The following is a 27,709-nucleotide window of genomic DNA, read 5'->3' as shown; positions in this document are numbered from 1 at the left end:
TCTCTTCGGCGGGTTGTTAGTCCCGTTGTCGTTCTTAGAAACCAACGTTATTCCTCGTTAATTGACGACAAACATTTTTCTCGAATGTCTCTCGTGAGACAGCAGCTTTTTATTTCATTCTAATTAAAGTCGGAGCTATAATGCTGGATTCATGAGTATTAGATATGCAGCCAGCTATACCGTGGTGCGTATATGTAAACAACCGTATGAAGAGTATTTCATCCTGACTTTTGCCTTCGACATTAGGCAAATATACAATTCAGTAATTATGGTCAGATTAAGAAATGGTTCAAATGGCTCTGAGCACTGTGGGATTAACAAATGGTTCAAATGGCTCTGAGCACTATGGGACTTAACATCTATGGCCATCAGTCCCCGAGAACTTAGAACTACTTAAACCTAACTAACCTAAGGAGAGCACACAACACCCAGCCATCACGAGGCAGAGAAAATCCCTGACCCCGCCGGGAATCGAACCCGGGAACCCGGGCGTGGGAAGCGAGAACGCTACCGCACGACCACGAGATGCGGGCGTGGAATTAACATCTGAGGTCTTCAGTCCCCTACAACTTAAAACTACTTAAACCTAACTAACCTAATGACATCACACACATCCATGCCCGAGTCAGAATTCGAACCTGCGACCGTAGCAGTCGCGCGGTTCCGGACTGAAGCACCTAGAACCGCTCCTTCACCGCAGCCGGCTATGGCCAGATATTGTTAGTTTTATGTTTCAGTGACTGGAGTGGCCTGAATGCTTCCCTCACCTCTTGGGTACTCATTATTTCATTGCATATAACAGGCATTATGTGATTAAATATTGAATAGTCCAATCTGTTAGAGCAAAAGAATTTATGGGCGTAAAATAAAGCGGTAACAGATGAGGGGCAAGAGAAGCCTCAGTCGTTTATTTGCCCTATTATTATAATTTTAGAAGCTATAGTCTCTCGCCGTAATGTTCTCTGGTACTTTAGATTCAATATGTTTTTTAATGATGACCTGTGTTCTACTGTGACAAAAGACAAGGCCAAGCACCTGAGTACAGTACAAGGTGTAAAATTTTATTTAGTATTCACAGTAGTACATGTCATTTAAGTAATTTTACACTTGACAGATAATAGCACTAGAACAATAATAAACACCTGATTCAGTTTTCTGCACTTTTGGTAAATTTCAACTGGGGAACACACTTTAAGTTCTCCCATTAACATAAACATGCGCGTAGGTGCGTTAAAAAAACTGGTTATGAAACACACTTATTACATCAAGACAGGCACATTCCATGTAAACAGAAAATAATTAGCAATTTTACTAGAAGATCAAGATGAATGTCAGGAAGATGCACCTTCCACAACACCTTGCGGGGACAGTTAACCTCCAATTAGTTCCTTTCTTTACAATATGACATCAAGTACAGCTCAATAGTGTTAAAAAAAATTATATTCCATCAATACACATACAAATACATATACGCGCATCAGCATAAATAAAAGCTGGTGGGCCAGCGGCGGTGGCCGAGATGTTCTAGGATCTTCAGTCCTGAACCTCGCAATTTCTACGGTCGCAGGTTCGATTCCTGCCTCGGGCATGTATGGGTGATGTCGTTAGGTTAGTTAGGTTTCAGTAGTTCTAAGTCTAGGGGACTGATGACCCCCAGATGTTAAGTCCCATAGTGCTGCTCAGAGCCATTTGAAAAACTGGTGGAGAAACAATTAATTGGAAATTGACAAATCTGTACTCAAATAAGCCGCACATCATCTTAACACCCCAAAAATGGCAACTTAATTGCCACCCAGAGTAACAAATTAAAAGTAGCACCCATGGATAGACTATAATAAAGGAATAAATAACACATACACGGCTTCTGACGGCCGACAAACTGTGTTGGTCTACTGAGCAGTGATTAATTCAAAATTGCCTCAACATACGCTAACCAGGTCAGCGACGTATTTAGAGACAAGCGCCGAGCAAGGACCTTGGACAGAAGGTAATCAAAACTAGCAGGATTCCCTTTCACGGCAGAAGTGCCAGCACATCCGTTCATACCCGAGAATCAACTAGCGCAAGATAAATCATTGACACATTTCAGATAATATTTTAAAACAACATACTTAAATACCTTTGTTTACCACACACCTTAATTAGTTAACAGGTTAGCCTCTGTTATCCCATTCCACTCTGGCTCGCACAATCGTGCGGGTTCGAATATAAATTTTTCGTGTTTCAGCTATATCACGTTTTTGCGTCACTCCAGACTGCAGCGATGGTGCGAGCTCCCAGCTTCCGTTTGGCAGCTGTCTTATTTCATGCTGTGACCACCAGAGTGCAAGAGATCATTTAAAACTTCAACGACAAGATAAAGCCATGCGTTTCCGAGATAAATGCATTCTGTTTTCCTACATTTCATTAGTTTAAGGAAATTCCTGTATCATTTTAGACTGAGAATCTTTCACTTAAGGTGTGTAAGGTGTCTAGACACTTCCATGAAATGCTACTTGCGTTTTATACACGTTTGGATTTTGAGTAGCACGATAATGCCGGTGACTTCTTGAACAAACTATCACTATGGGAATTTTTTCAGTATTTTTACCTGATTCTACACATAATAATGTATGGTAATTGGTAAATATCAGATAAAATTTTAAGACATTTCCTCTCAGGGTGGAAAGGGTTATTGAAGGCACGCAAATGAGGTAGTAGGTTAAGGTCTACAATTCTAGAATAAGATTTTCACTCTGCAGCGGAGTGTACGCTAATATGAAACTTCATATCAGCGCACACTCCGCTGAAGAGTGAAAATCTCATTCAGGAAACATCCCTCAGGCTGTGGTTAAGCCATGTCTCCGCAGTAGCCGGCCGCGGTGGTGTAGCGGTTCTGGCGCTGCAGTCCGGAACCGCGGGACTGCTACGGTCGCAGGTTCGAATCCTGCCTCGGGCGTGGGTGTGTGTGATGTCCTTAGGTAGTTAGGTTTAAGTAGTTCTAAGTTCTAGGGGACTTATGACCTAGGATGTTAAATCCCATAGTGCTCAGAGCCATTTGAACCATTTTTTCTCCGCAGTATCCTTTCTTTCAGGAGTGCTAGTTCTGCGTGGTTCACAGGAGAGATTCTGTAAAGTTTGGAAGGTAGGAGACGAGAGACAGGCAGAAGTAAAGCTGTGAGGACCGGGCGTGACTCGTGCTTCGATAGCTCAGATGGTAGAGCACTTGCCCGCGAAAGGCAAAGGTCCCGAGTTCGAGTCTCGGTCGTGCACACAGTTTTAATCTGCCATCAAGTTTCTACAATTCTACTTTGCCATTTAACACGCGTCGTGACGAGGAAAAGGAAGAATCCAGCTAATTAATTGACACTCACTACTTTGATTCAGTATTTGACGATGCGTTCAAAATCAACAGACAAAGGCTCGAGTCAAGTTTATACTCGCAAACAGCACAAGCAGAACATGAGCATAAGGTGAACATTAAATGAACTGCTCCTTGTTCAGTCATTTACACACCGACGAAATAAATAATCTTCGCCGAATTACTGCAGACGCCAGAATCCCCAGTTGCTTGCCAATAACGCAAAATAATGGCCAAAGACATCCATAGGAGTTTCAGTGGACAACCAGGCCTGATCCCCATTGATCCATCTGCGACCAAGACATGAATATTGGTGGCTATCACGGTCTTAACGATGCATCACACCTAACACGAATCACGCCAAACATCAACAAAACGGCGTGGCCTCGTGTACGCTCCCAGACGTGTGCAATTAAAAGTTCCCCCTCCAGACCGACGCTCTCTCGCAAACACGGCAGGCAGCCGGCCGCAGCAACGCCACAGCGCCCTCTGGCTAGGGTAAGGAAACAGCAGAGTGCGAAACGGGAATTTCCAAAGGAACGTGCTACTGACAAGGAGGAAAAGCAGAGAACCAACCGTGACATTTGATCACGGTTCAACTATGTTGGGAGTTTTCTCTGAGCTAAAACAAATTTAAAAAAAAATCACTGCTGCAATGTTAATTACTTTTATAAGTAAGATATTTTGTCGAAATTATTTGAAGTGACGTCTGTCGATACTGCCACAGGCCGCATGCGAGCTTCTCGCAGAGTTCTAAGTTGAACAGTGGATTAAACTTAATAAATAATTTAACACATAAAAGGTTCTCACTGCTCGTATTACAAGTTAAGCGCAAATTTAACAACGAACTACACATGCCGGCCGGGGTGGCCGAGCGGTTCTAGGCGGTACAATCTGGAACCGCGCGACCGCTACGGTTGCAGGTTCGAATCCTGCCTCAGGAATGGATGTGTGTGATGTCCTTAGGTTAGCTAGGTTTCAGTAGTTCTAAGTTCTAGGGGACTGATGACCTCAGATGTTAAGTCCCATTGTGCTCAGAGCCATTTGAACCATTCTTTTGAACTATACATACTGTACGAATTCACGCCCTAACGGTAACATGAGTGAATAAAATATTCTCTGCATTCCAGCCGCGACATGCGTTCATAAATCAGCGATAATTTGGCCGAGTGAGCCTCAGTCACTGTAGTAACTGACTGCATTTCATTTCCTGCCTTCGTCATTGTCAAGCCGTAGTACTCGCTGTGACGCCAATGTTGCTCAGTATACCTTCTTATAAGCTATTTTATAAGCTAATGCGTGCAGCCAGCATATGCCGCATCCGGCTTAACATTATCTTGGCCAGGTTTGAGCCTGTCCTCAGTTGGAAGTCGGTGATTTTCTGTTGATGTTCACAAGTATTTTGATCTCTATGACTTATTTAAATGTACGCCCCGATAGTTGAGTGGTCAGCGTGACGGACTGTCATGTCAAGAGGCCGGCGTTCGATTCGCGGCTGGGTCGGAGATTTTCTGCGCTCAGGGACTGTGTGCTGTGTTGTCTTCTTTATCATCATCTCATCATCGTCGGCGCGCAAGTCGCCGAAGTGGGATCAACTAAGAAGCCTTGCACCATGTGACCGTTCTACCTGACGGGAGGCCCTAGCCAGACGACACTTCATTTCACTTCTGATGCTACTAATCAAACCGTTAGCTTTTGTGAAAACAGGGAATGCTCGGAGTTCAGTGGAAAGTTGTGTATGTGACATTACTAGTAGAGCTGTTATGCCGTGGTCGGTTGATGAATTCTGAGGTGATTCCCAACGTTTCGTCTCCGACTGCGAGAGACATCTTCAAGGGGGTCCGTAGCTTGATGGAAGCTCCAACACACACACTGGCTCGCTACTGACCTTCCATCAAGCTACGGACCCCCTTGAAGATGTCTCCCGCAGTCGGAGACGAAACGTTGGGAATCACCTCAGAATTCATCAACCGACCACGGCATAACAGCCCGGATAATTATAATGGACATGATATTTCCGGCCGTGAAAGTTTACATTTTAGTATTACTAGTAGAGGCAGCAAAAGGAAAAAACTGACCTGGAAATGGACTGCAGTAGAAGAAGTGATTATTGGTAAAACGAAATGGTTTGACCAGACATACAGTTTGACTAGAGAAACAGTATGCATGGAAGGTATTAGAGAGGACTAATTCGAATAAAACGTTCTACGTATCATGTGAACCACTTTTGTTGATTACAGAGCTGCATCTGTAAGAACGTAATCCAACCCTTCCCGCCCCCCCCCCCCCCCCCTTCACAGACACATGCACTCATCAGCCACAACATTATGATTACTTACCTAAAAGCGGTTAAGTTGACCTTTGGCATGGATAATAGCGGTAACGCCTCGTGGTGTGGAAACAGTGAGGCATTGGTAGGTCGCACCCGCACGTACAAGTCATCTATTTCCCTTAAATTCCGAGGCGGGGGTTGATGAGCTCTGACGTCACTTTCAGTCACATTCCAGGTGTTTTCTATCGCCTTCAGATCTAGCGAGTTGGGGGGGGGGGGGGGGGGGGGGAGCGAGGAGGGTCACCACATCGACTGCATGGTGGAATATCTTTTAAAAAAATGATACTGTCGTCGGAAAACGTTATCATCATGAATTGATATATGCGGTCTGCAGACAATACGAGACTTTCCTTGGCCGCGATTGTGCCTTGCGCGAGCTCCACTGAACCCACGGATGCCCACGTGAATGTTCCCCAGAGCCACCGCCAGCGTGTTACCGTCCCACCGTATACGTGCCAAAGAGTTGTTGTCCTCGAAGACGGCGGATTTGCGCCCTCCCATCGGCATGATGAAGAAGGTATCGGGATTCGTCAGACCATGCCGGGCACTGCTGCTGCGCCAAATACAGTGCCAATGTTCATGTGCCCGTTCCTGTAGTATTTGCTGACGGCGTGGTTTTCAAATTGGGACATGCGTGGACCGTTGGTTGCGGAAGCCCATCATTAGGAGTGATCGGCACTGTGTGTTCAGACATATTTATACTCTGCCTAGTATTAAAGTCCGATATTAGTTCCACCACAGTTAGCTGCATTTGCTATCGTACCAGTCTTCCCAGCCTATGCATCCGAACTCTGTAATGAGGTGTGGCCGCCCAGTCCCACGACGTCTGGACGTAGTTTCACCTTGGTTTCGCCACGTGTTGAAGACACTCATCAGAGCACCCTTCTAACCCCAGATAAGTCGTGCAGCTTCCGAAATGGTCGGGCCAGTAGGCCCACAATCTGCCATTGTTCAAACTCAGACCGCGCGCCTTTTCTATTCTACACACGGACAGCACACTCAATGATACTACATGCACCTTGCGTGTGCCTGACAAGCAGTAATTCCTCTGCTAGACAGGCTTATATCGATAGTAGTTCGTTGGTGATACTGTTCTGCCTGATCAGTGTATACGAAAAAAAGCTCGTAGAAGGTTCCAGTTCTATAGAGGACTCCAACTGTACGTCCCCCGAGACTGTTTTGAACTTATTTTATGAGGGAAGCCCTATTAATATTACTATCAATCATCTCGTCACTTGTTTCTCCTTTTTCTTTGTAGCTTCTGGCTTTCAATGATGTGCACACGAAAAGATGTAAATGGTAATCAACGAGGACCGTTGTGGCTGTGACCACTTCTGCTGTTCTGTCTTCAGGAAATGTTAGGTTTGGATGTTCTGCTACTTACGATTAGCAGGTACTGGGATCCAATCTTGCTGGAGGAACACGTTCGTCCTTGTAGAAAAAGGAACTACTTCTAATGAAGCCCAAGGCTCTTTTCTAGAAGGCCTAGATAACGGGGGCCTGTAAGACGATGTGGTAATATAAAAGGCCTAGTAAGTGCCTATCATAGCGCACCACACATTTGCAAGAGAAAATTTTGAAGAAGAGTCTCCAAAAAGGCTCCCAGGTTTACGTCGAACCACCGTTGTGAGTTACGAGTGTTGCTGATATCATCACAAATTAAAGTAGTTTCATCAGTAAACAGTGTTATTGGGATCACAAGTCCATTAGCAAATGGCAGACGAGGATTTCAAATCGTCGTACCTTCATCTCCTCTCTAAATGACAAGGTTAGATATTTTTAGTGTGTTTGTTCAAGAATTACGTTCTGCCAACTGCTTAATGTCTTCTACTTAATTCGCAGTCTGTTCAGTTGCTCGTTCGCATAAGATATGACTGCTTGACATTGCAACAACCTTAAACCGATTAGTGAAAACACGAATAAACTTTCCTGAGTGTGGTACTCTGAGATTAACAAATAGTCAACCTATTCAGTACAAGCAGCAGCAGGGTTTTCTTACAAAACACAGAATTAAATATCATGTCGGGATATTTAGAAGTTTAAATGCTCACGTCATGCTTAAGATTCTACTGCCACCAATATACATAGCGCCTAAGGATGACGAAGATAAGATTCGATAAATTTGTGTTCGTACAGAGGCAGTGGGTTTTCCTTCACTTTATTTGCGAGTGGAATAGGAAAGGAAATGACTAGTAGTGGTAGAGGGTACTATCCACCACACACCGTACGGTGGATTGCGAAGTATCTATGTAGATGGAGATTAAGATGTAGCACTGGTCAGTAGAAGCTATTTACTGTTCCTCCTGAAACACTTTGTACCGTCAAACTAAGCGATAACAGCTAGATGAAGAAAAGTCTCTGATAGATTCCAGAACGTAAGACCGGACAACGACGTAATGTTAAATGCGTTGAAGACAATAAAATGATACATCAACGACATAAATTTATCCTAAAGAATACAATAGTGGATGAAAATTATATAAAAGACCTTTTCCTAACACCAGATCCTCAACATCTTGGAATAGTTTCTGAATGACAAAAATACAGTTATCAATACGGGATGATTCCGTGATTATGTTACATCCTTTCCAGGATAATGAAAAAGGGTAAGTGCATCAATTTAAGGTACGGGACTCTGGTCCGGTAACGAAGGCGTCGAAGGTTATATGGCAAAATCTTTGTGATACATTGTGTTCGACATCATGATCAGGGTTCGGAAGTTGGGGTCACTAGTCTGAACTTGAACAGATTTTCGCTCACAACTTTCGACTCGTTCGTTTCTGGAATACGATTCCTTACTTCAAATTAATGCAAGTACCCTTTTCCACCACCCTTGAAAATCTGTAACATTAACATGGAGTAACCCTGTATGAAAAGTTCGTAAATTTCTATCAAAAACATATTATTTTACGGATGGAAAAATACTTCTTTCCTTGACAAGAAATGAAATGTATGCGAACGTCGTTCATTATCAACCATGCACTAAACTTTTTATTTATGATATTAGTAGGAATCAACGTGCCGAGAAGTGCTCTGTCAGGATTCTAATGCCGGCGCTCTGTACCGAGTATCTGACTTCCCGCACGTAGTCGGTCAGCGTGCTGCGATTGTGTCACGCTGCCGGCCATCCCCCGCCCTTCCCCTGTCCGTTACGGCTGCTCCTGAGGTATGCCTTGAATCCGCAATGAGGACGAGCAATCTAGGCGTAGACAGTGTGTCCACTGTGTACAATACTTTCGTAAAATTTAGTTTAGTGTCCCTTATTTTTGAGTTGAAGAACTTTGTGATTTTCGATATCTCCGCAAAGAGTATGTGAAATGAGATGAATGGATTTCGTACAAATGTGGTTTTGCGATCCTCTGAAAATCATATTGGTTGGGTTCACAGTCACCGAGTGTCTAAAAGGATCATGCTTCACCAAGGTAATCTGTTTGACTTGTACAATTGCTCAATGCAGATCTGCTACTTTGTTACTCAATACACAACGCAAACATCGGGACATAAGACGTATATCAAGAGGAATTTTCGAATCTGATCAGCAGTACTATAGTATAACAGTTTCTGAACATCGTACATATTCATCACAATGTATTTGTGTTTTTCAAATATTACATCGAGGTTAATTTCTGACAGGGGAATAAGGATGATTCACGAAGCAAAATTTCCTCTGCTGATATGCTACGAAGAATGTGAAATTAAAACCCGCGCAAGGACACCGCCATTGGACCAAAATAACACTGAGGGAAAGATCTCCTGGAACGAGGAGTCGTTGTATATATTGGGTGGTCACAACATAAACTTTCCCTGTTTGACACGTTACAAAACGGCAACTAATTACCATACGAGTACCAAACTTTGTAGCATTAATGTCCAGAATATGGGGTGCGTGATTTCCATCAAGATACAACCATCACCAACAGGTGCCGCGATCAGTCATCGTGATTTATAGTCTCACACACCTACCGGTCGCAGTGCACTTGTCGACGTATGAACATGAGCTTGAACAAAAGGAGGTGGGCATTATTGGTGAAACTCTATTATCAAAACAACAGTAAGGCTGCAGCTGCACTTCGAGAATTTCTCCGGCTGAAAGGATTACGGAAGGGTGCTCTTTCCCCACCTGCTGTGCGGAGCATGATTAAGAAGGTCGAATCAACTGGAGCGGTCCCAGATTAGTCTAGTCTGACAGGTGTTCACAGGGGCCGTAAAAAACAAGAAAAAACCAATGCTCCAGCAATGTCACTGCGCCCTGGACAGCGATGACAGACGGCCACTGTGGCCGAGTGGTTCTAGGCGCTTCAGTCCGGCTCTAAGGTTGCAGGTTCGAATCCTGCCTCAGGCTTGGATGTGTGTGATGTCCTTAGGTTAGTTAGGTTTAAGTAGTTCTAAGTACTAGGGGACTGATGACCTCAGATGTTAAGCCCCATAGTAATCAGAGCCATGTGAACCATTTTGAAGCTGTGACTTCTGGTTTGGAGACTACCTGAAAGGGCAGTGTCTACGGTTCTATGTCGCGGGGGATTTCAGTGTTACGTCGTGACTGCAGCTTGTATCCACTGACAAACATAAAGTTAATGACGTAACTTAGTATTCTCGATGTGGTAATTAAAAATCCTGAGGCTACCCCTCTTACTTCTTGTTCAGTGTAGCACGGAATTATCAGCTGTAAGTAGCTTCCAGTCAAGACTCTTCAGTGCTTTAGCTGCAACTTTTTGTTTTTCGTTGCACGTAATTCTTTTAACTCTCTCAAGCTACCTGATCGTTTTTAGAATCTCTTGAAGAAATTACTGTAAATGCTCGTTTGAATGCTTTGAAGTCCAGAATCGGTATGCCAATCAGGCAAAACTGCCATGAGCATTGAGGCAATAACCCCATCGATGCACCAGTTTGAAGATACCTGTTTAGTAAAATACCGCATTCTGTTCCTTAAAGAAGTTTGTAATGGCCTGCTACACGTGCTCTTCTGATAATAACAGGGGGGAGAGATTATGTCTATATGGCGGGTTCTCGTGTATATTGCACCTGAGTTGATGTAACTTCTGCTCTGCGACGTTTACAATATGAGGACGTGCGTTGCCACTGTCGCAGACCACAACGTTGATTTCCGATGGATGTGCTATCCCACACACATTCTCCATTCTCTGATCGATGTCTACTGGTGTTTGCCATTCAGCAGCAAAAAGAAAGAAAATAATGAATAATAGCCCTTTGGTCCTGTTTGCCCGAATTTGGTAATAACGTCGCCATAGTTCTTCTTTGCTCCGTTTCTACAGTTACCGCACGCACGTGAGAAAAACTTTAATTTCGCACTATTCTCTTGTCTTACACACCCGCATCGAATTAGCAGTACCTTGCATAAACTCTACAGCAACGTTCACAAACGGAAAGTTTTTGATCACCACTTATACACAGTGGTCTTTCTCCTAAGAGACTTCAGTAGCATTGTATCTGGTGTTTCAGCAGGTATGTTCAGGTTCATTTTTGCATTGTGTAGCTGGAGTGACCCTCAACAATTACCGCTGTTCACTTCTTCCATACGACGCCCAGCGCCAGCAGAAAGCTTCGGTCTGTTCCCCATTACAAACAAAATTATGTTTGAATCGTAATTTTACGTGCCCGTTCAATAGATCGCTCACAGATTAATCTGGTACAGTATTGGTTTTATCGATGTATATTAAGAAGGACTGTAAAACTCGAAGAATAAACAGCATCCAGCACCAAATCAATAACGCTGCATGCTTGGCGCTAGCTGTCATTGCGGTTAAAATGGTTCTATTGGCTCTAAGCACTATGAGAATTAACATCTGAGATCATCAGTCCCCTAGACTTAGAACTAATTAAACCTAACCAACCTAAGGACATCACACACAACCATGCCCGAGGTAGGATTCGTAGCAGCTGCGCGGTGCTTGACGGAAGCGCCTAGAACTACTCGGTCACAGCGGCCGGCTGTCATCGCTGTCCAGGGCGTAGTGACATTGCTGGAGCATTGGTTGTTTCTCGTTTTTACGGCCCCTGTTAACACATGTTGATTAAACGACTATCGGACTGGACTAATCTTAGACCGCTTTAGCGAATGGGGACGTAAAATTACGATTTGAAAATAATTGTGCCTGTAGCGGGAAACAAACCGACACATTTCGTCGACAGTGGGCATCGCGTGAAATACGTGATGAGCAATATTTGTTTCGGCTGACTTCAACTGAACATTCCAGAAACAGAGCTGCAAATAACTGCTGAAAGATCAGAGAAAGTGCGCCTGATGACTCTTCTGAAAGACGCCCTGTATATGAATAAGAAGTTTAAGCTGACTGAAGATTTTGGATCGTTCTGTGTTCAAATCTTGCGGCCAGTAGAGGAGTTCTGCTCTAACTTTTAGTTACTCCATGAAAATTAATCTTGCCAGAAAATCGCTTCACGGGTGGATTAACCTTTCTCATCCACTAACTTCGGACCTTTGAGAGTGCCTACTGTTTTGCTTTCGGTTTTAATATTTAAAGCTTTTCCTTGCTTAAGTAAAACTAAGCAATCTCATGCTTACTGCTCAACACATTTATTTTCTTGTGGTAAGTATCTCAGGAAAGCACACATAAAAATTAAAGAAATGATATCTCCCGTCTAATGTGCATGAAACGAAATAAGAATCTTAGCATTACCATTCGGATTCCTGGCGGAAATGGGGCCGTGTCAGTGACATTACCACCAAATCACAGAAGCGATGATCCTCCCTGTGGCATAACTGTCGCTCACTAATTGGTGCGAGCAAACTGGCAAGGAATTCAGCAATCCTCTGGGAGGCGCCTCATTAAAATTAATCACGGAACGAGGCGCGGCGACCCGACAACCGTGATGGAAGGGAACAGAACAGGGCCACCCGCCGAGGCGGAAGGCGGAATCCAATTTTTGGGGCTCAAAGTTGCGCTTAGTCCCCCGTCCACTTAGGAAGCCGCCAGCTCTACCGACCCCGTGAACAGACTGCTCTTTTAATCTCCTAACCACTATAAGCTTTTATTATCTGCCGAAAGTTTTCAAAAAATTCCCGAAGAGGATTTGAAAGAAAGAACGTTATTCTTTAATTGATTTTCCGGAGAGATAGCGCTTACCAGGCCTGCGGCTGTATTTCGGCTTCTTTCTATAGCCCAATTTATTTTCTTCTTGTGCCACGTTCCTTTACAGCATCAATGTCCGGCCACTTAATCTCTCGATCAAGTTACACAGCACGGAATATGACAGAAGGAAGTACAAAGCTTAAACGTATAGCACTTCCGTGATCCGCAAACATATTGAACAATCTTAGTACAACGATTACCAACAATTCTATTGCTGTGTGTGTACGAGTCTGGCTGTTATCATTGTGCTTACTTACTTCTTTAGCTTCTTGTTCAATGACATTGGTTACCCCATAGCGTAATCGAACTAGTGCCTAGTATGGAAATTTTTGCACCAAGTCATGCTGGAAAGTAGTGCTTCCCAATTTGTTACGTAAAAAATCTCTTGGAGGTTTTCAAATAAAACAAACGTTCATCTTGGGGTTGAAGCTCTTTTCTTCCGTGTTCCCTTTAACAATACGTATGTTTTGGGATAGGGTCCGCCTCTAGCAAAACACAAATTTGTTTTTGAACCCAAATATGTTCCACTGCAGTTGCAGCATCTTCAGTGGTTTTTTATTTTCCATCTGTTACAGATATAACAGTTTGTATACATGTAGGTATTAGTTTTTAAATCGTAATTACAGATATTTGAAAATAACACATAAATTACGAATTCATACCTTTTTACCACATGGTGTGGTTTTTCTGATGTGGAAATTGATCCCAACCAGTTTGTTGATTACTATGCTGTTGAATCTTTGAGTTTGTTCATGGAGTGACAGACTCACGTATGCTTGCACCGTTTCAGCCGTATCAACATGAAGTCATCAAATATGTTTAAGTTTTGGAAACAGATGAAAATAGGATATGAGGAATTAGGGACTGTGTGGAGGTTGATCTCCGGTAGTGAACCCAAGGTATCCGATTATTGTAAATGTCGGACTGCTCTTGCATGGTCTGACATTGTCAGGTTCAATATGTGTACGAACTCTTTGAATTCGTGCTTTCAGTTTTCTGAGGGTCTCTCACGCACCGACATAGTTAGTTTACACACCGCCTTGTTACATTTTACAATCCGGAGGCCCCTAGCAGGAGAGGGTTGCCACCTGCATCAGATAAACTGGAAAGATGGACGAGTTACATGCAAGACATGTAATACTTCAACCGATACTTAGAACAAAAGAAAAAATTCGGACTCATTAGTTTTCAGGATACCGTAGTACATATAAAGGCATGTGTATCACACTGTACATGAGTAAGAACACTTTCAATTCCATAATCATACTACACTAAATTGACAATTGCAGCCGGCCGCGGTGGTCTAGCGGTTCTGGCGCTGCAGTCCGGAACCGCGGGACTGCTACGGTCGCAGGTTCGAATCCTGCCTCGGGCATGGGTGTGTGTGATGTCCTTAGGTTAGTTAGGTTTAAGTATTTCTAAGTTCTAGGGGACTTATGACCTGAGATATTGAGTCCCATAGTGCTCAGAGCCATTTGAACCATTTTTTGACAATTGCAGTCATCAAACACAACAATCTTCACATGATTCAATTGAATTACGAAGATGCATCTTAGTTTGAAATCTTCTTCGCTTTCCTTGAGAGCTACATGCAATTATGAGAGTTCATTGGCAACAGAAATATTCTTCTAGAAATCTTATGACTTTTTGAAACAATTTTCTTATATCCTCCATAGCTCAGCTGGTTACCGCTTGTTCTGCTATTGGATAAGATATTAATTTAATAAAATGGTACTTTAATATGTATAACTTACCGGTATAAGGTGAAAATCGTGTCTGGGATAAAGGAGTTTGAATTTTGTTACAACTTAGGTTCGCCTGGCGCTCAGTGAGTGCTGCGGTATTCGAGGCACTCAGTACCAGTCAAATACCAATCGGGAGATACTGTTACCTTAACATGAGGCCATTCTAGTTGCTTCACCACTTTACCCACTGGTTTCTCCTTTTTTAGCGTTTTCTATGCTGAAAATATTTATAGGTATTTTAAAAATTCAGTAACGACATTACCTTTGTTTAAATTTACGGATGGCAAGTTTTGTAAAGCTTGTTAGGGTAAGGTCACCTAAAGCGTTACTATCAGAATAGTTTATGGAAAGTTCATGAAAACATATGACGAGGTCAATTAACGCAGCAAATGAATGTAACTGAAAGAATTGGTTACTGTGTCTTACTTTACTGAAATAGCTGTACCGCAAGGCGGCCTAAAGAACAAAACCAGTGCCTGTGTTATATACGAGAACGTCATCCCATTGATCATATATCTGATGAATTTCTTTCTCTTTAAACAAGTGTGTTGGAAACTGCGAAGGGTGCCAGATAAGTTTCAAAACTATATCAAAATAGAATTCTTTGTTTAAGTCGCAACCGTGATATTAGACATAAGCGATTCATTGAAAGACGAGAAAAAAGCACTGTGTTCCGGAGTGGTAGGGATACTCTGTTCCACCGCAATACAAATCTGATATACAGGGTGGTCAGAAACAGTAAGAAAAGCTTGCAGGGGAGACTGTGCAGATAAGTTATTGTTAACAAAAGAAGTCGATACTGTGCGCCGTTCCCGAGTTAATTAGCATTGAAGTTGTCTATTAGATTTTTCCTGCGCAAATGCAAACGGCCCCACAGAGACAGCGTAGCCTAACGTGTTCGTTTGGTTTACTAAAATTAACCAAGAGAGCGATAAGAGCAACTGACGCTAGTTGTATCTGACGAGCCGCTTGAATCTGCACGCGCTTCGGCCTCACTGGCTCGGAAATCCCGCAACATATCGAAATTTTTCTTTAACAGTTATTTCTCAGTGCAGCCTAACTTGCAATATCCTTACAAGCTTTTCAGATGTTTTTGACCATCTTCAATAGTGAAATGAATGAGCGTAGCGAATATAAGAAAAAGCTACTTTCATGATACTCATACCTAACAACAGATACTCAGAACGGGACAGACCTCTATAATACTTCGCCTGGTTGCTAGTATTCTCATCACATGTCACTCCTCTATCGAAGGACACAAAGAAGACGAGTGGACGCCGAGGGAGTCAACTGGACTGTACCAGAAGTTCTACTATTCGTCTTATATACCTGTGCGGCTGGTCCCGGCGGAGGTTCGAGTCGAGTCCTCCCTCGGGCATGGGTGTGTGTGTTTGTCCTTAGGATAATTTGGGTTAAGTAGTGTGTAAGCTTAGGGACTAATGACCTTAGCAGTTGAGTCCCATTATGATTTCACACACATTTGATCACATCTTACATACCCTGTTAATATAGTTTGGTTCCTGAAACATGTCATAAAATGAAGAGAGATTGAAAATCTATTCAAATCAGTATTTTTTAACAGTATGCCCCACCATCGGACATCATACGTGGATATGCAAGGTTCTGTAACCGTCTCCCTATTATCAGTCTGGTAGCTGCTATTGAAAGACTCAAGACACAGGTGTACACAGAATGACTAAAGATAATATTCACCAATTTTTACCAAAAAGATGAGTCGTAAGGACCGGCTTGTTTCTCGCACTGGAAAGAAACACTAACCCGTTTGGGAACCCCATACATCAACTTCATCATATCCAAGTAAAGAATAAGTAATGCCCCATGTGAGTTTAGTTAAATGAGAGCAAAATTATCTCTCGTAAGAAACCCATAACACTTCTAATAAATAACTTTACAGATACAGGAAAAACACGAAAAAAATCAGACTTCCGTCCAAAATCGCCGTCTAAGTGCGCATAGGAGCGGTACGTCATTATTACTACGACAGTCCTACGACTGACTAAATTTGTACAAAATCCATCTCGCCTCTCTTCCATGCTCGTAGGTGGAGGAAACTTGGAGGGACGAACTGCCCAAACAACAAGACGAATTTTTCAGTGATGCCAGACTACTCCTATCAGAAGACAAGAGAGACGACGCCGGTACATTATCCTCAGAAGTTTTCGTCGGTTCGACCTAAAAAAATGAACAAACGCACCCCTCGATGGTAGGTGTGATAGAAACAATCGCGAAAGCGTTCGTTAAGGAAACGCACACAAATAACGAGCCGTTGAGAGGCGCCTCAAGACAGCTTCGAAAGTTAAACTCGATTCCCACTCTCAAGGATGTGATGCAAAGATGAGCCAAGGAAAAAATGGTTCAAATGGCTCTGAGCACTATGGGACGTAACTACTGTGGTCATCAGTCCCCTAGAACTTAGAACTACTTAAACCTAACTAACCTAAGGACATCACACACATCCATGCCCGAGGCAGGATTCGAACCTGCGACCGTAGCAGTCGCGCGGTTGAGCCAAGGAAGTTCACCACGTTGCATGTATTTGCGATTACAGCCACATTAAATAATCCCAGTGCTCAGCAGTTCTTAGCACAGGTTGTTACAGGTAGGTGGTGTGCTGAATATCGAACATACACTACTGTCCATTAAAATTGCTACACCACAAAGATGCTACAGACGCGAAATTTAACCGACAGGAAGAAGATGCTGTGATATGCAAATGATTAGCTTCTCAGAGCATTCACACAAGGTTGGCGCCGGTGGCGACACATACAACGTGCTGACATGAGGAAAGTTTCCAACCGATTTCTCATACACAAACAGCTGTTGACCGGCGTTGTCTGGTGAAACGTTATTGTGATGCCTCGTGTACGGAGGAGAAATGGGCACTATCACGTTTCTGACTTTGATAAAGGTCGGATTGTAGTCTATCGTGACTGCGGTTTACAGCATCTCGACATTGCTGCTCGCATTGGTCGAGATCCATTGACTGTTAGCAGAATATGGAATCGATGGGTTCAGGAGAATAATACGGAACGCCGTGCTGGATCCCAACGGCCTCGTATCACTAGCAGTCGAGATGTCAGGCATCTTATCCGCATGGCTGTAACGGATCGTGCAGCCACGTCTAGATCCCTGAGTCAACACATGGGGACGTTTGCAAGACAACAACCATCCTCACGAACAGTTCGACAACGTTTGCAGCAGCATGGACTATCAGCTCGGTGATCGTGGCTGCGGTTACCCTTGACGCTGCATCACAGACAGGAGCGCCTGCGATGGTGTACTCAACGACGAACCTGGGTGCACGAATGGCAAAACGTCATTTTTTCGGATGAATCCAGGTTCTTTTTACAGCATCATGATGGTCGCATACGTGTTTGGCGACATCGCGTTGAACGCACATTGGAAGCGTGTATTCGTCATCGCCATACTGGCGTATCAACTGGCGTGATGGTATGGGGTGCCATTGGTTACACGTCTCGGTCACCTCTTGATAGCATTGACGGCACTTTGAACAGTGGACGTTACATTTCAGATGTGTTACGACCCGTGGCTCCACCCTTCATTCGATCCCTGTGAAACCCTACATTTCAGCAGGATAATGAACGACGGCATGTTGCAGGTCCTGTACGTGCCATTATGGGTACAGAAAATGTTCGACTGCTGCCCTGGCCAGCAGATTCTCCAGCTCTCTCACCAATTAAAACGTCTAGTCAATGGTGTCCGAGCAACTGGATCGTCACATTGCGCCAGTCACTACTCTTGATGAACTGTGGTATCGTGTTGAAGCTGCATGGGCAGCTGTACCTGTACACGCCATCCAAGCTCTGTTTGGCTCAATGCCCAGGCGTATAAAGGCCGTTATTATGGCCAGAGGTGGTTGTTCTGGGTACTGATTTCTCAGGATCTATGCACCCAAATTGCGTGGAAATGCCATCACATGTCAGTTCTAGTATTATATATTTGTGCAATGAATACCCGTTTATCATCTGCATTTATTCATGGTGTAGCAATTTTAATGGGCAGTAGTGTAATTAAATGAAAATAATACACTAAATTTCGGTTCTAAGCGAGATATTTGCCCCGACAAGAAAAGCGTTTAAGAAGGCACAGACAGAGAAAAGACACTCTACGGGCTTGATACAACCGCGAAATTATATGAAAGATGGATTGCCTGACGCCTCCCTACGTGACATGTCTTCTGTTCTTCGCACAGCATCGATGTTACTTTTAATAACTCCATGCGATAGAATCTCTTTACACGAAGTATTAGAGATTCCCATTTGTCAGTTCACGACTTCAAGAAGGCGTTTGGAGTGCATAAGATACTCGATTTTCTGAATCTGAGCTTTACCAGTTAAAGAGTTTCTTTTGTGTTGCGATTCAAATGTGGATCCCTGCACCAACCATTAATTCTCTCAGTCATTTACCACATTGTGGTATTGTGACTCCTTACACAAAACAGTACCGCGTTCATTAATGTTAACCTCAATCGTATGTACATTTCATGTAACCGATGGCCTTTGTAGTGTGGTCCCGCCAACCCCACAAACCACATATTGTATATACTGAGCTGTTCCACATCGTCTCAATAAAAGAGTCGTACAAATGCTCTATGGAACACGTAACTAGCTACTTTACTAACGGACAGCCTAAGAAGCTTTCGATGTTGTCTACTTGATCAACTACCGCATATTGGTTACTCCCGTAGCTTCTTTCCTTCTGAATGATGACCTTTGTATCTACTGTGAAGGCGGTCATAAGTATAGTCCATACTCCGTAAGCTCTTCTGGCTTTCGCACCCTTCAATGGCACGCTGAAAAGAGCAATATCTCTTTTTGGCTGCTCCTGTAATGTAATGTACTTACCTTATCTTTTACCTGTAATGCAACTCACCACAGGAACACTACAACCTGGCGATAAGAGCGGCTCTCTTTGGCGAGCAACAGTAGATGAACATACCCCAACAATAGGTGCTCGTTCTACATGCAGTTAAGACAGTTTCGAAAAGAATAAAATATTCTAGTAAATATGAGTCTATAAAAGCATATTTTATAAATTCTGAACACTTGTTGATAGGAGGAGGAAGAAAGACGTTTGGCTGCAGAGATAAGAATAGGAAAAACACAGTTTTTCTTACTCTAGATACGAGTCACTAGGAGCGTTGGGCAGTGTGCAGTCAATTTTGTTGTTCGAATTGTATTTTTAGTTTCAGTCGTCTTAATACACGTTAATGTACTGTAAAATACTGGACATCGTATATATTTCACCCACTTACACGAATGACCTCACAGTTGGTGTGCAATTCGCACGTGCGAATGTATTAGAAAACTTTTCTTTCTCTTCTTCAACCATTGCCTGTAACTCAGCACGAGATATATTGGATTTATTGCTGTGATACAGCATACAGAAGTACCCTGCGAGATAGGGCTCTCAAATCTGAAATACGACGGCTGTTCGGAAAATAAGGTCTGATCGGTCACGAAATGGAAACCACAGCGAAAATCCAAAGAAGCTTTGCATAAACGAGTTGGGCACGTCGGTCTTTACAATTCTGATTGGACAGTGAGAACTTAAAGATGCCTAGAAAATAGTGTCTTTCACCAAGAATAACTGCCAGCGAGAGATTTCGCCTTAATTATGCAGCCCACACAACGTACCTGGCATGGATTTCCTTCCTCATGACCATGAAATACTTGGCCGTACACTGCAGAGGCAATGAGGGCGTTCCTGCACTGTTGTCGATGGGAAATGTCTGATCATCCACCACACAGCCTCTGAATTTCATCTCTGCTCACGTGAATCGACTGGCTAGAAGAAAACATTTTGTCACAGGTAAAAAGCATAGCGAACTGCCAGAAAGCACAGGCAGCGCCATTCTACGATCAGCGTATTGGCTGGCTGGGGCAAGGCTACGAGAAACACCTCAGTCGAAGAGGTGACCGTAGAGATGTACCTAGATGGTGTAGCTATTTGTTGCAAATAAAGCATTTTTGATGTTTGCTGTGGTCTCCATTTCGTGGACAATCGAACCGTGTCTTCCAAATAGCTTCCGTACATTTAAGTCGCACAGAGCCATCCGATAAGTTGTTCGTCAGACTATTCCAGCGTCATTTGAACCAAGGTTCTCTTGTACCCCAAGCGATAAATAGTGGAGAGCTTCGTTCAGTCTGCACTCCTCAGATGGAGGAAATACCGCAACATTTTGGGAATCAAAATCCACTAACCAATGGATGACGGTTAGAAGCAGCGGAAGGTGTGAGTGTGACTCTAGTCTGGATGGTAGCCCTACTTAATATTCTGTCAGTGGTTCTTGTGAAACCGATGATTTTGTTTACCGACATGAAACGATAAGAGTTTCAATCATCAGCTCCTGTAGGCTGAAGAAAACCTCCATGCAACTCAGCCAACGATTGGAGCAGACGATCTTGCCTATCAACGGGGGCGTATGTGGTACCACTGAGATTAAAAGTGGCTCTTTATCGGAAATGCCTTCTTATGTATTGCCTGTCTTGCTGGACGGTGAACCAAGTCAGCAAAAGATAACACTGTAACAACTTCATTACGATTCCTCCACGTCTTCACTTACAAGACTGCCTGTCATGAAGCAGCCTCGGTCGTTTGTGAAGAATTCTGCACTTCCTCATTTTACACATAACTGTAAACGTTTCCTGAAGAAAGATATGTCTAGGTAGACAAACGAATAAGCATATGAATGCTGCAATCATTTTAAACGACATAACAGATTTGATTGAGAAATACGCGTGAACATCTGTCACAAACATTTTGTGAACACTGGAGTGGGGAGGAAGGCCATTCTGATTGGTTACCTCATTTCCAGATCAAGGCTACGTAGACATTTGATTATAGTGCCGCTTGAGCAGACTGGTCTGCGCGACTCCACTAAGCTATGGACAGACCATACAGGATCGCACATTCATTGCGTGTAAGCACGTAATGGATTGATTTCTAAGAGTCACACACGCCCCTATTTTCCTGACACGGTATCCAATGACTTCTTCTGTTTCCTCGGATAAAGAAACTATTGCGTGACAGGCATTGCCAGGACGACGATGAGGTGATTTTTCAGGTGAAATGTTTCCCGGACAGCCAAAATGCGACCGTCTATAACTAAGGTTTCCGTGAAGTCACCCTCTTGTAGCAAAGAAATGTCGATGTGTTGAGGACACCAATTTTTAATGTGCAGCTCGATTTTCTCTGAGTGATACATAATCCTTTGAGACTACTGTTTGTATTCTCGTGTCATCATGTTCTATGTTCACGACAATATTGAAGTTAGTTTACTAGACGAAGGTTTACCGCGATTGTCGTCGTTACGTCTGTAACACACACACGCACCCACCCACACACCCCCCCCCACCCCCCCCCCCCACGCCACACACACACACACACACACACACACACACACACACACACGCAGATACGAAACAGAGTTGTCGCAGCTAAATTATTAACTGTCGGCCGGTAATGTTTGCAGGGAACAGAGGTCTGGAAGCTCCGTATGCGGTGGTGGTGTACATCCACGGCGAGTCCTTCGAATGGAACTCTGGAAATCCTTACGACGGCAGCGTTCTGGCCAGCTACGGCCACGTCATCGTCGTCACCTTCAACTACCGGCTCGGCATTCTCGGTAAGCGCACTGTTTACTAGTTTACTACAAAAGTGTGATCACGATTTTACGACACGAAATTTAGGAGAAATACCAATGTTTTCAGTATGGAAACAATAAGATTAATCTGTTTCCCAGATCTGAGTTGTGAGGTCTAGAATTTAGCTGCTACGATTTATTTCCCGCTTTTCAATTTGTTATTTTTAATAATTTTCAACAAAAGTCCTTTTATAACATTTTATATGACAGTGTTCTCATAAAAATTATTAAAATAATTTAAATGTTAGAAATATGTGCAGATGCAACGCCAGTCGGTGAAGAAATGGATTCCTTGTGGGATAAATCTATGACTCCATTTCGGCTTTTTGACGGATAGCAAATGTGTGCCAGAACGGGACTCGAAAACAGAACGTTACCATTCCCGCGTAATGCTCCACTGACAAAACTATCCTGGCACGACACATCCTCCGCTCACGGATTCTTTCATGGCAGTACCTCTTTCCTACATTCTAATCTTAACTGATGCTTCCTTGCATACCTCGAAATACTCATACTTTTTGAAGAAGAGGATGGAAAGAAGACGGTTTAAAGTGCTGCCGGATACAAGGTCACTAGCGGTGGAGAAAGAGATCGAAATATCGAAATGTGTGGAAGGAGATCTGGCGCACTTGTTCTTAGAAGAATACATGTTGTAGAGAAATGTCTCATTTGCAGCTTTGGAACTGTTCTCAAAATCAATGTTTCACTCTGAACCGAAATGTGAGCTGTTCTCAAACCTCATGAACCATTAAATCAGTTTACCGCGTCATGTAATTAAACTTCATAATGAAGTAAGTTCCCTACCTAAGGGCTTATGCAACGAAGTTATGCTCAACAACAGAGATAACGCAAATAAGTGGAAATCTCATGTTTCTGTACGTGGGAGGTTCGCTCTCGAGACAACTGTTAACTATACCTTACCCCAACATTACCGCTGAGTACGAAATATTCCAGTGGCTGCCGCCGCAGGCGGGAATGGGATTATTTTATTTTGAATTTCGTCATATTTGTTACAACGAAAGGAAAAGTTCCTATGCCACAATATAAAACGTGTTTAAAGTATTCTCACTATGTGTGTTGTTTTTCACTACAGTAAGTACAAATGACAACTGTTGTACTATTAAAACGGGGAGAATACAATAAATTAAACAGACTCAAAATCTTCTCTGTTGTACGGCACACCGACGTCGATTTTTCTCATTGAAATTACCATTTTGCGAAAATGTATAAGGAGCGATCAAAAAGTTACGGTCTGAGGTTGTTGCTGAAGTGTACACACGAAGTAGCGCGAAACCGATGCAAGAATATAAGCACCTAAATATTGGCAAGCGGTCAGTGTCTTTCCGACGTGCGTGCAGTGTATGTGAAAACGGGAGCTATGGCGAAGTTATTACCAAATGTGTCGAAACAGAACTATCATGCCATTATTCCTTTCTTGGCTTACGAAGAATCAGAAGGCCTACGATGGAGTGGTGCCACCCATCGTCCCCTCGTCCCAACAAATTTATCTACTGGAAAGGTGTTGCTCACCTTGTTCTCTGATTACCGACGTGCATTGCTTACTGATTTCAGTTAACCTCGTCTCTCTGTTACTGTGGAACGGTACTGCGCAACGCTGGTGAAATTATGGCGTGCATTTAACACGAAACGTCCAGAAAAACTGTGTCAAGTGATGCTGCCCCTTCGTGATAATGCACGTTTCCATATTGCAAATATCACAACGCAGAAGTAACGCTAACTCAAGTGAGAGACACACGAGGACCCGCACTAGAATCCTGATGTCTCCACATGCAGTTATCCCACAGTCGCCCCTAACAAGGCGCTGAATGTTCGACGATTCCAATTGGACGAGAATCTGAAGCAGGCAGTTACGATCTTCTTCAAGCAGCAAAACAAAGAGATGTGTGAAACGGGTAATTCCAATGTGGTGCGTCGGAAGGAAACTGCCTCAATCCTCAAGGTGATTTTACATGACTGGCATACGAATTCTTAACTGTACGGTCTTCGAACAAATTAATTTCTGATCACGCTTTATGTGAGGTGGCATCATTGTTACGACAGTGACAATCAATCGGGAGGCCAACAGTTGCAACATCAGACTATCACCGAGATTTAGGTTTCCTCTGTATTCCCTAAACCGGTTAAGGTATATCCGTCTGTCGTAAGGAATTCAAGAACGAAAAAAAATTTTACTTCTTGTTGTGATGGACGTCGGCTCCTTAAGATGCCTTAGTAAAGGCAAAGACCCCCACAGCACCTGATTAAAAAGTTTATCGAAAACTTCTTGAGCGAATCGCATCGTATGTTCACGGATGATACCAAAAACCGAGAAGAAATTGGATAACCACGAAAAGTCTGACGAATGGAAAACTGTACTTTTTTTTTTTTAGTCATCAGTCTTCTAACTCGTTTGATGCTGCCAGCCACGAATTACTCTCCTACCAACTTCTTCATCTAGGGGTAGCACTTCCAACTTACCTCCTCAGCTATTAGCTAGACGTGTTCCAATCTCTGTCTTCCTCTACAATTTCTACCCTCAACACCTCCCTCTAGTAACAGAGAAATTAGTCCTTGACGTCTCAACTGATGTCGTATCTTCCCTTCTTGTCAGTGTTATCCATATATCCCTTTCCTCATCGATTCTGCACAGAATCTCGTTTTCTTTACCTTGTCAGACCACCAAATTTTCAACATTTTTGTGTAGCAACACATCTCAAATGCTTCGAACCTCTTATTTTCCGATTTTTCCCCAAGCCATGTTTCACCACCGTACAATTCTGTGCTCCAAACGTACATTCTCAGAAATTTCTTGCCCAAACTGTGGTCTGTGTTTGTTGCTAGTAGGAATGCCCTTTTTGCAAGTGCTAACCTGCTTTCTATGTCCTCCTTGCTCCGTCTCCAGTATGTTATTTTGCTGCCTAGTTTGCAGTATTATTTAACTTCATCTACTTCGTGATCACCAATCCTGATGTTAAGTTTCTCACTGTTCTCATTTCTGCTACTTCTCATTACTTTCGTCTTTCTTTGCTCTCAAATCATATTTTGTGTTCATTGGACTGTTCATTCCATTCAACGGTTGCGGTGATTCTTCTTCAGCTTCACAGATGATAGCAATGTCACAGCACATAATGTAATTGATATCTTTCGCCTAGAATTTTAATTAACTTCCTTTTATATTCGTCATTGAGTCTTCGATTTATAGATTGAACAAATGTCTTACATCCTTTTTAATCCCTGCAATTTTTACTTCGTCTTCAACTCTTATTCTTCCCCCTTGCTTGTTGTACATGTTGTATATCCAGAATGAGATTTTCATTCTGCAGCGGAGTGTGCGCTGATATGAAACTTCCTGGTAGATTAAAATTGTCCTGCGGAGAGCTTCTGTAAAGTTTGGAAGGTAGGAGACGGGGTACCGCTGGAATTAAAGCTGTGATGACGGGGTGTGAATCGTGCTTGGGTAGCTCAGTTGGTACAGCACTTTCCTGCGAAAGGCAAAGGTCCCGAGTTCGAGTCTCAGTCCGGCACACAGTTTTAATCTGCCAGGAAGTTTCATGATGTATATCATAGGTCTATCCCTATATTGTGCTATTTGTATAACAATTTTTAACATATTGCTCCATATTACACTTTCGGACGCTTTTGACAGGTCGTCAAATCCAATGAATGTCTCACAATTTTTTTTTAGTTTCTCTTCCTTTATCAGTGGCTAAGTCAGATTTGCCTCCCTCGTGCCTTTACCTTTCCTAAAGAAGAACTGATCGTCATCTAATACATTCTCAATCTTCGTTTCCATTCTTCTGTATGCTACTCTTGTCAGCAACTTGGATCTATGAGCTAATAAGCTGATTGTGCGATAAGTCTCACAACTTGTCGGCTCTTGCAATCTTCGGAATTGTATGGACGATGTTTTTTCGGGAAGTCAGATGATATATCACCAGACACACTTTCTACAATCAGAGTGCATAGCCATTTTCTTGCAACTTCAATGATTTTAGAAATTCTATTGGAATTTTGTCTATCCCTTCTGCCTCATTTCATTTTGAGTCTTCCAGAGATCTTCTAAATTCTGATTCTAATAATGGATCTCTCATCTCTTCTATATCGACTCTCTTTTCTTCTTCTACCACATCATCAAATAAGTTCTCCTAGTCAAAGAAACCTGCAGTGTATTCTTTCCAACTATCCTCCTTCCTCTACGTTTCACAGTTGTATTCCCATTGCACTGTTATTGTGACTGACTTTGCTTTAAGTTTCCGCGAAGGCTGTTTTGACCTTTTTGCTGAGCCTGTCCTTCCAACAATTATTTCGTTTTCTATTTCTTTGCATTTTTCATACGGCCATTTCTCCTTAGCTTCCCTGCACTTCTATGTATTCCATTATAAGCGGCTTATGTTTCTGTATTCCAGAATTTCCCCGAAATTTTTATACTTCCTTCTTTCACTGATCTGCTTGAGTATTATTTCTGTCATCCACTGTTTATTCACATATATCTTGTTTGTGCCGACGGTTTTCTTTTCAACTTCAGTGACTGCCCTTTTTGGAGATGTCCATTCCTCTTCAACTGAAATGACTACAGAGCTATTTCTTATCGCTGAATCTACGGCCTCAGAAACCTCAAGTGTACCATTTCATTCCTTAGTACTTCCGCGTCCCAGTTCATTGCGCACTGATTCTTCCTGACTAGTTCGTTGAACTTAAACCCACTCTTCATGACTACTAAATTGTGATATGAATCTGCATCTGCTCCTGTGTATGCCTTACAATCAAGTACTTGATTTCAAAACACTTACTGAGTATGATGTAATCTAACAGAAGCCTTCCCGTTTTCCCGGCCTTTTCCAAGTATACCTTTTCCTCTTGTGTTTCTTGAACAGAGTAATCACTATTGCCAGCTGAAATTTCTTACAAACCTCAATTAATTCTTCTCGTCTCTCATACCTAGTACTAACCCCATATCCTAACGTAAGCTTTTGTTTTAGTAATTAGTTACATCCACATTCCTAACCCCCAAGACTATTAGATTTACATCTCCCTTTACGAACTGAATTTCCTGTTCAGTATTTTCATAGACTTTCTGTATCTGTTCATCTTCTGCTTACTACATCGGCATATATACTTGAACTACACCTGTCGGTGTTGGTTTCTTGTCGACTCTGGTAAGAACCATCCTATCACTACTATGTTCAAAGCAACTCACTTTCTGCTCTACCTTAATATTGAAAGCGAATCTAACTGCCGCTATACCTTTTTCTGCAGCTGTTGATGTTACTCTGTACTCATCAGACCCGAAATCCTTGTGTCCTTTCCATTTCCCTTGACTGTTCCTCACTGGGTCTAATCTGAGCCTATGCATTTCTCTTTTCACATCGTGTAGCTTCTCTGCCACGTTCAAGCTTCTGACAGTCCACTACCCGACTCGTAGATCGTTATCATCGTAGGTTATTCAACACTTTTCTCGTGGTCACCTTTCCCTTGGCAGTGCCATCCCGGTGATCC

At 42.9% G+C, this 27,709-nt stretch overlaps 1 protein-coding gene across 1 annotated transcript in view; it reads left to right on the top strand.

Moving 5' to 3' along the window:
• LOC124594261 (neuroligin-2-like) overlaps positions 1-27,709 on the top strand; it is a 335,593-nt gene that overhangs the window by 126,799 nt on the left and 181,085 nt on the right. Inside the window, exon 4 of the mRNA XM_047132625.1 lies at positions 22,043-22,195. Within this exon, the coding sequence (XP_046988581.1) occupies positions 22,043-22,195 (153 nt within the window). The remainder of the gene's footprint in view (positions 1-22,042; positions 22,196-27,709) is intronic.

Source organism: Schistocerca americana, chromosome 2, assembly GCF_021461395.2.
Source record: "Schistocerca americana isolate TAMUIC-IGC-003095 chromosome 2, iqSchAmer2.1, whole genome shotgun sequence".
Classification (NCBI taxonomy): domain Eukaryota; kingdom Metazoa; phylum Arthropoda; class Insecta; order Orthoptera; family Acrididae; genus Schistocerca; species Schistocerca americana.
The sequence above is the reverse complement of the archived record's forward strand: the minus strand, read 5'-3'. Positions and strand labels throughout refer to the sequence as shown.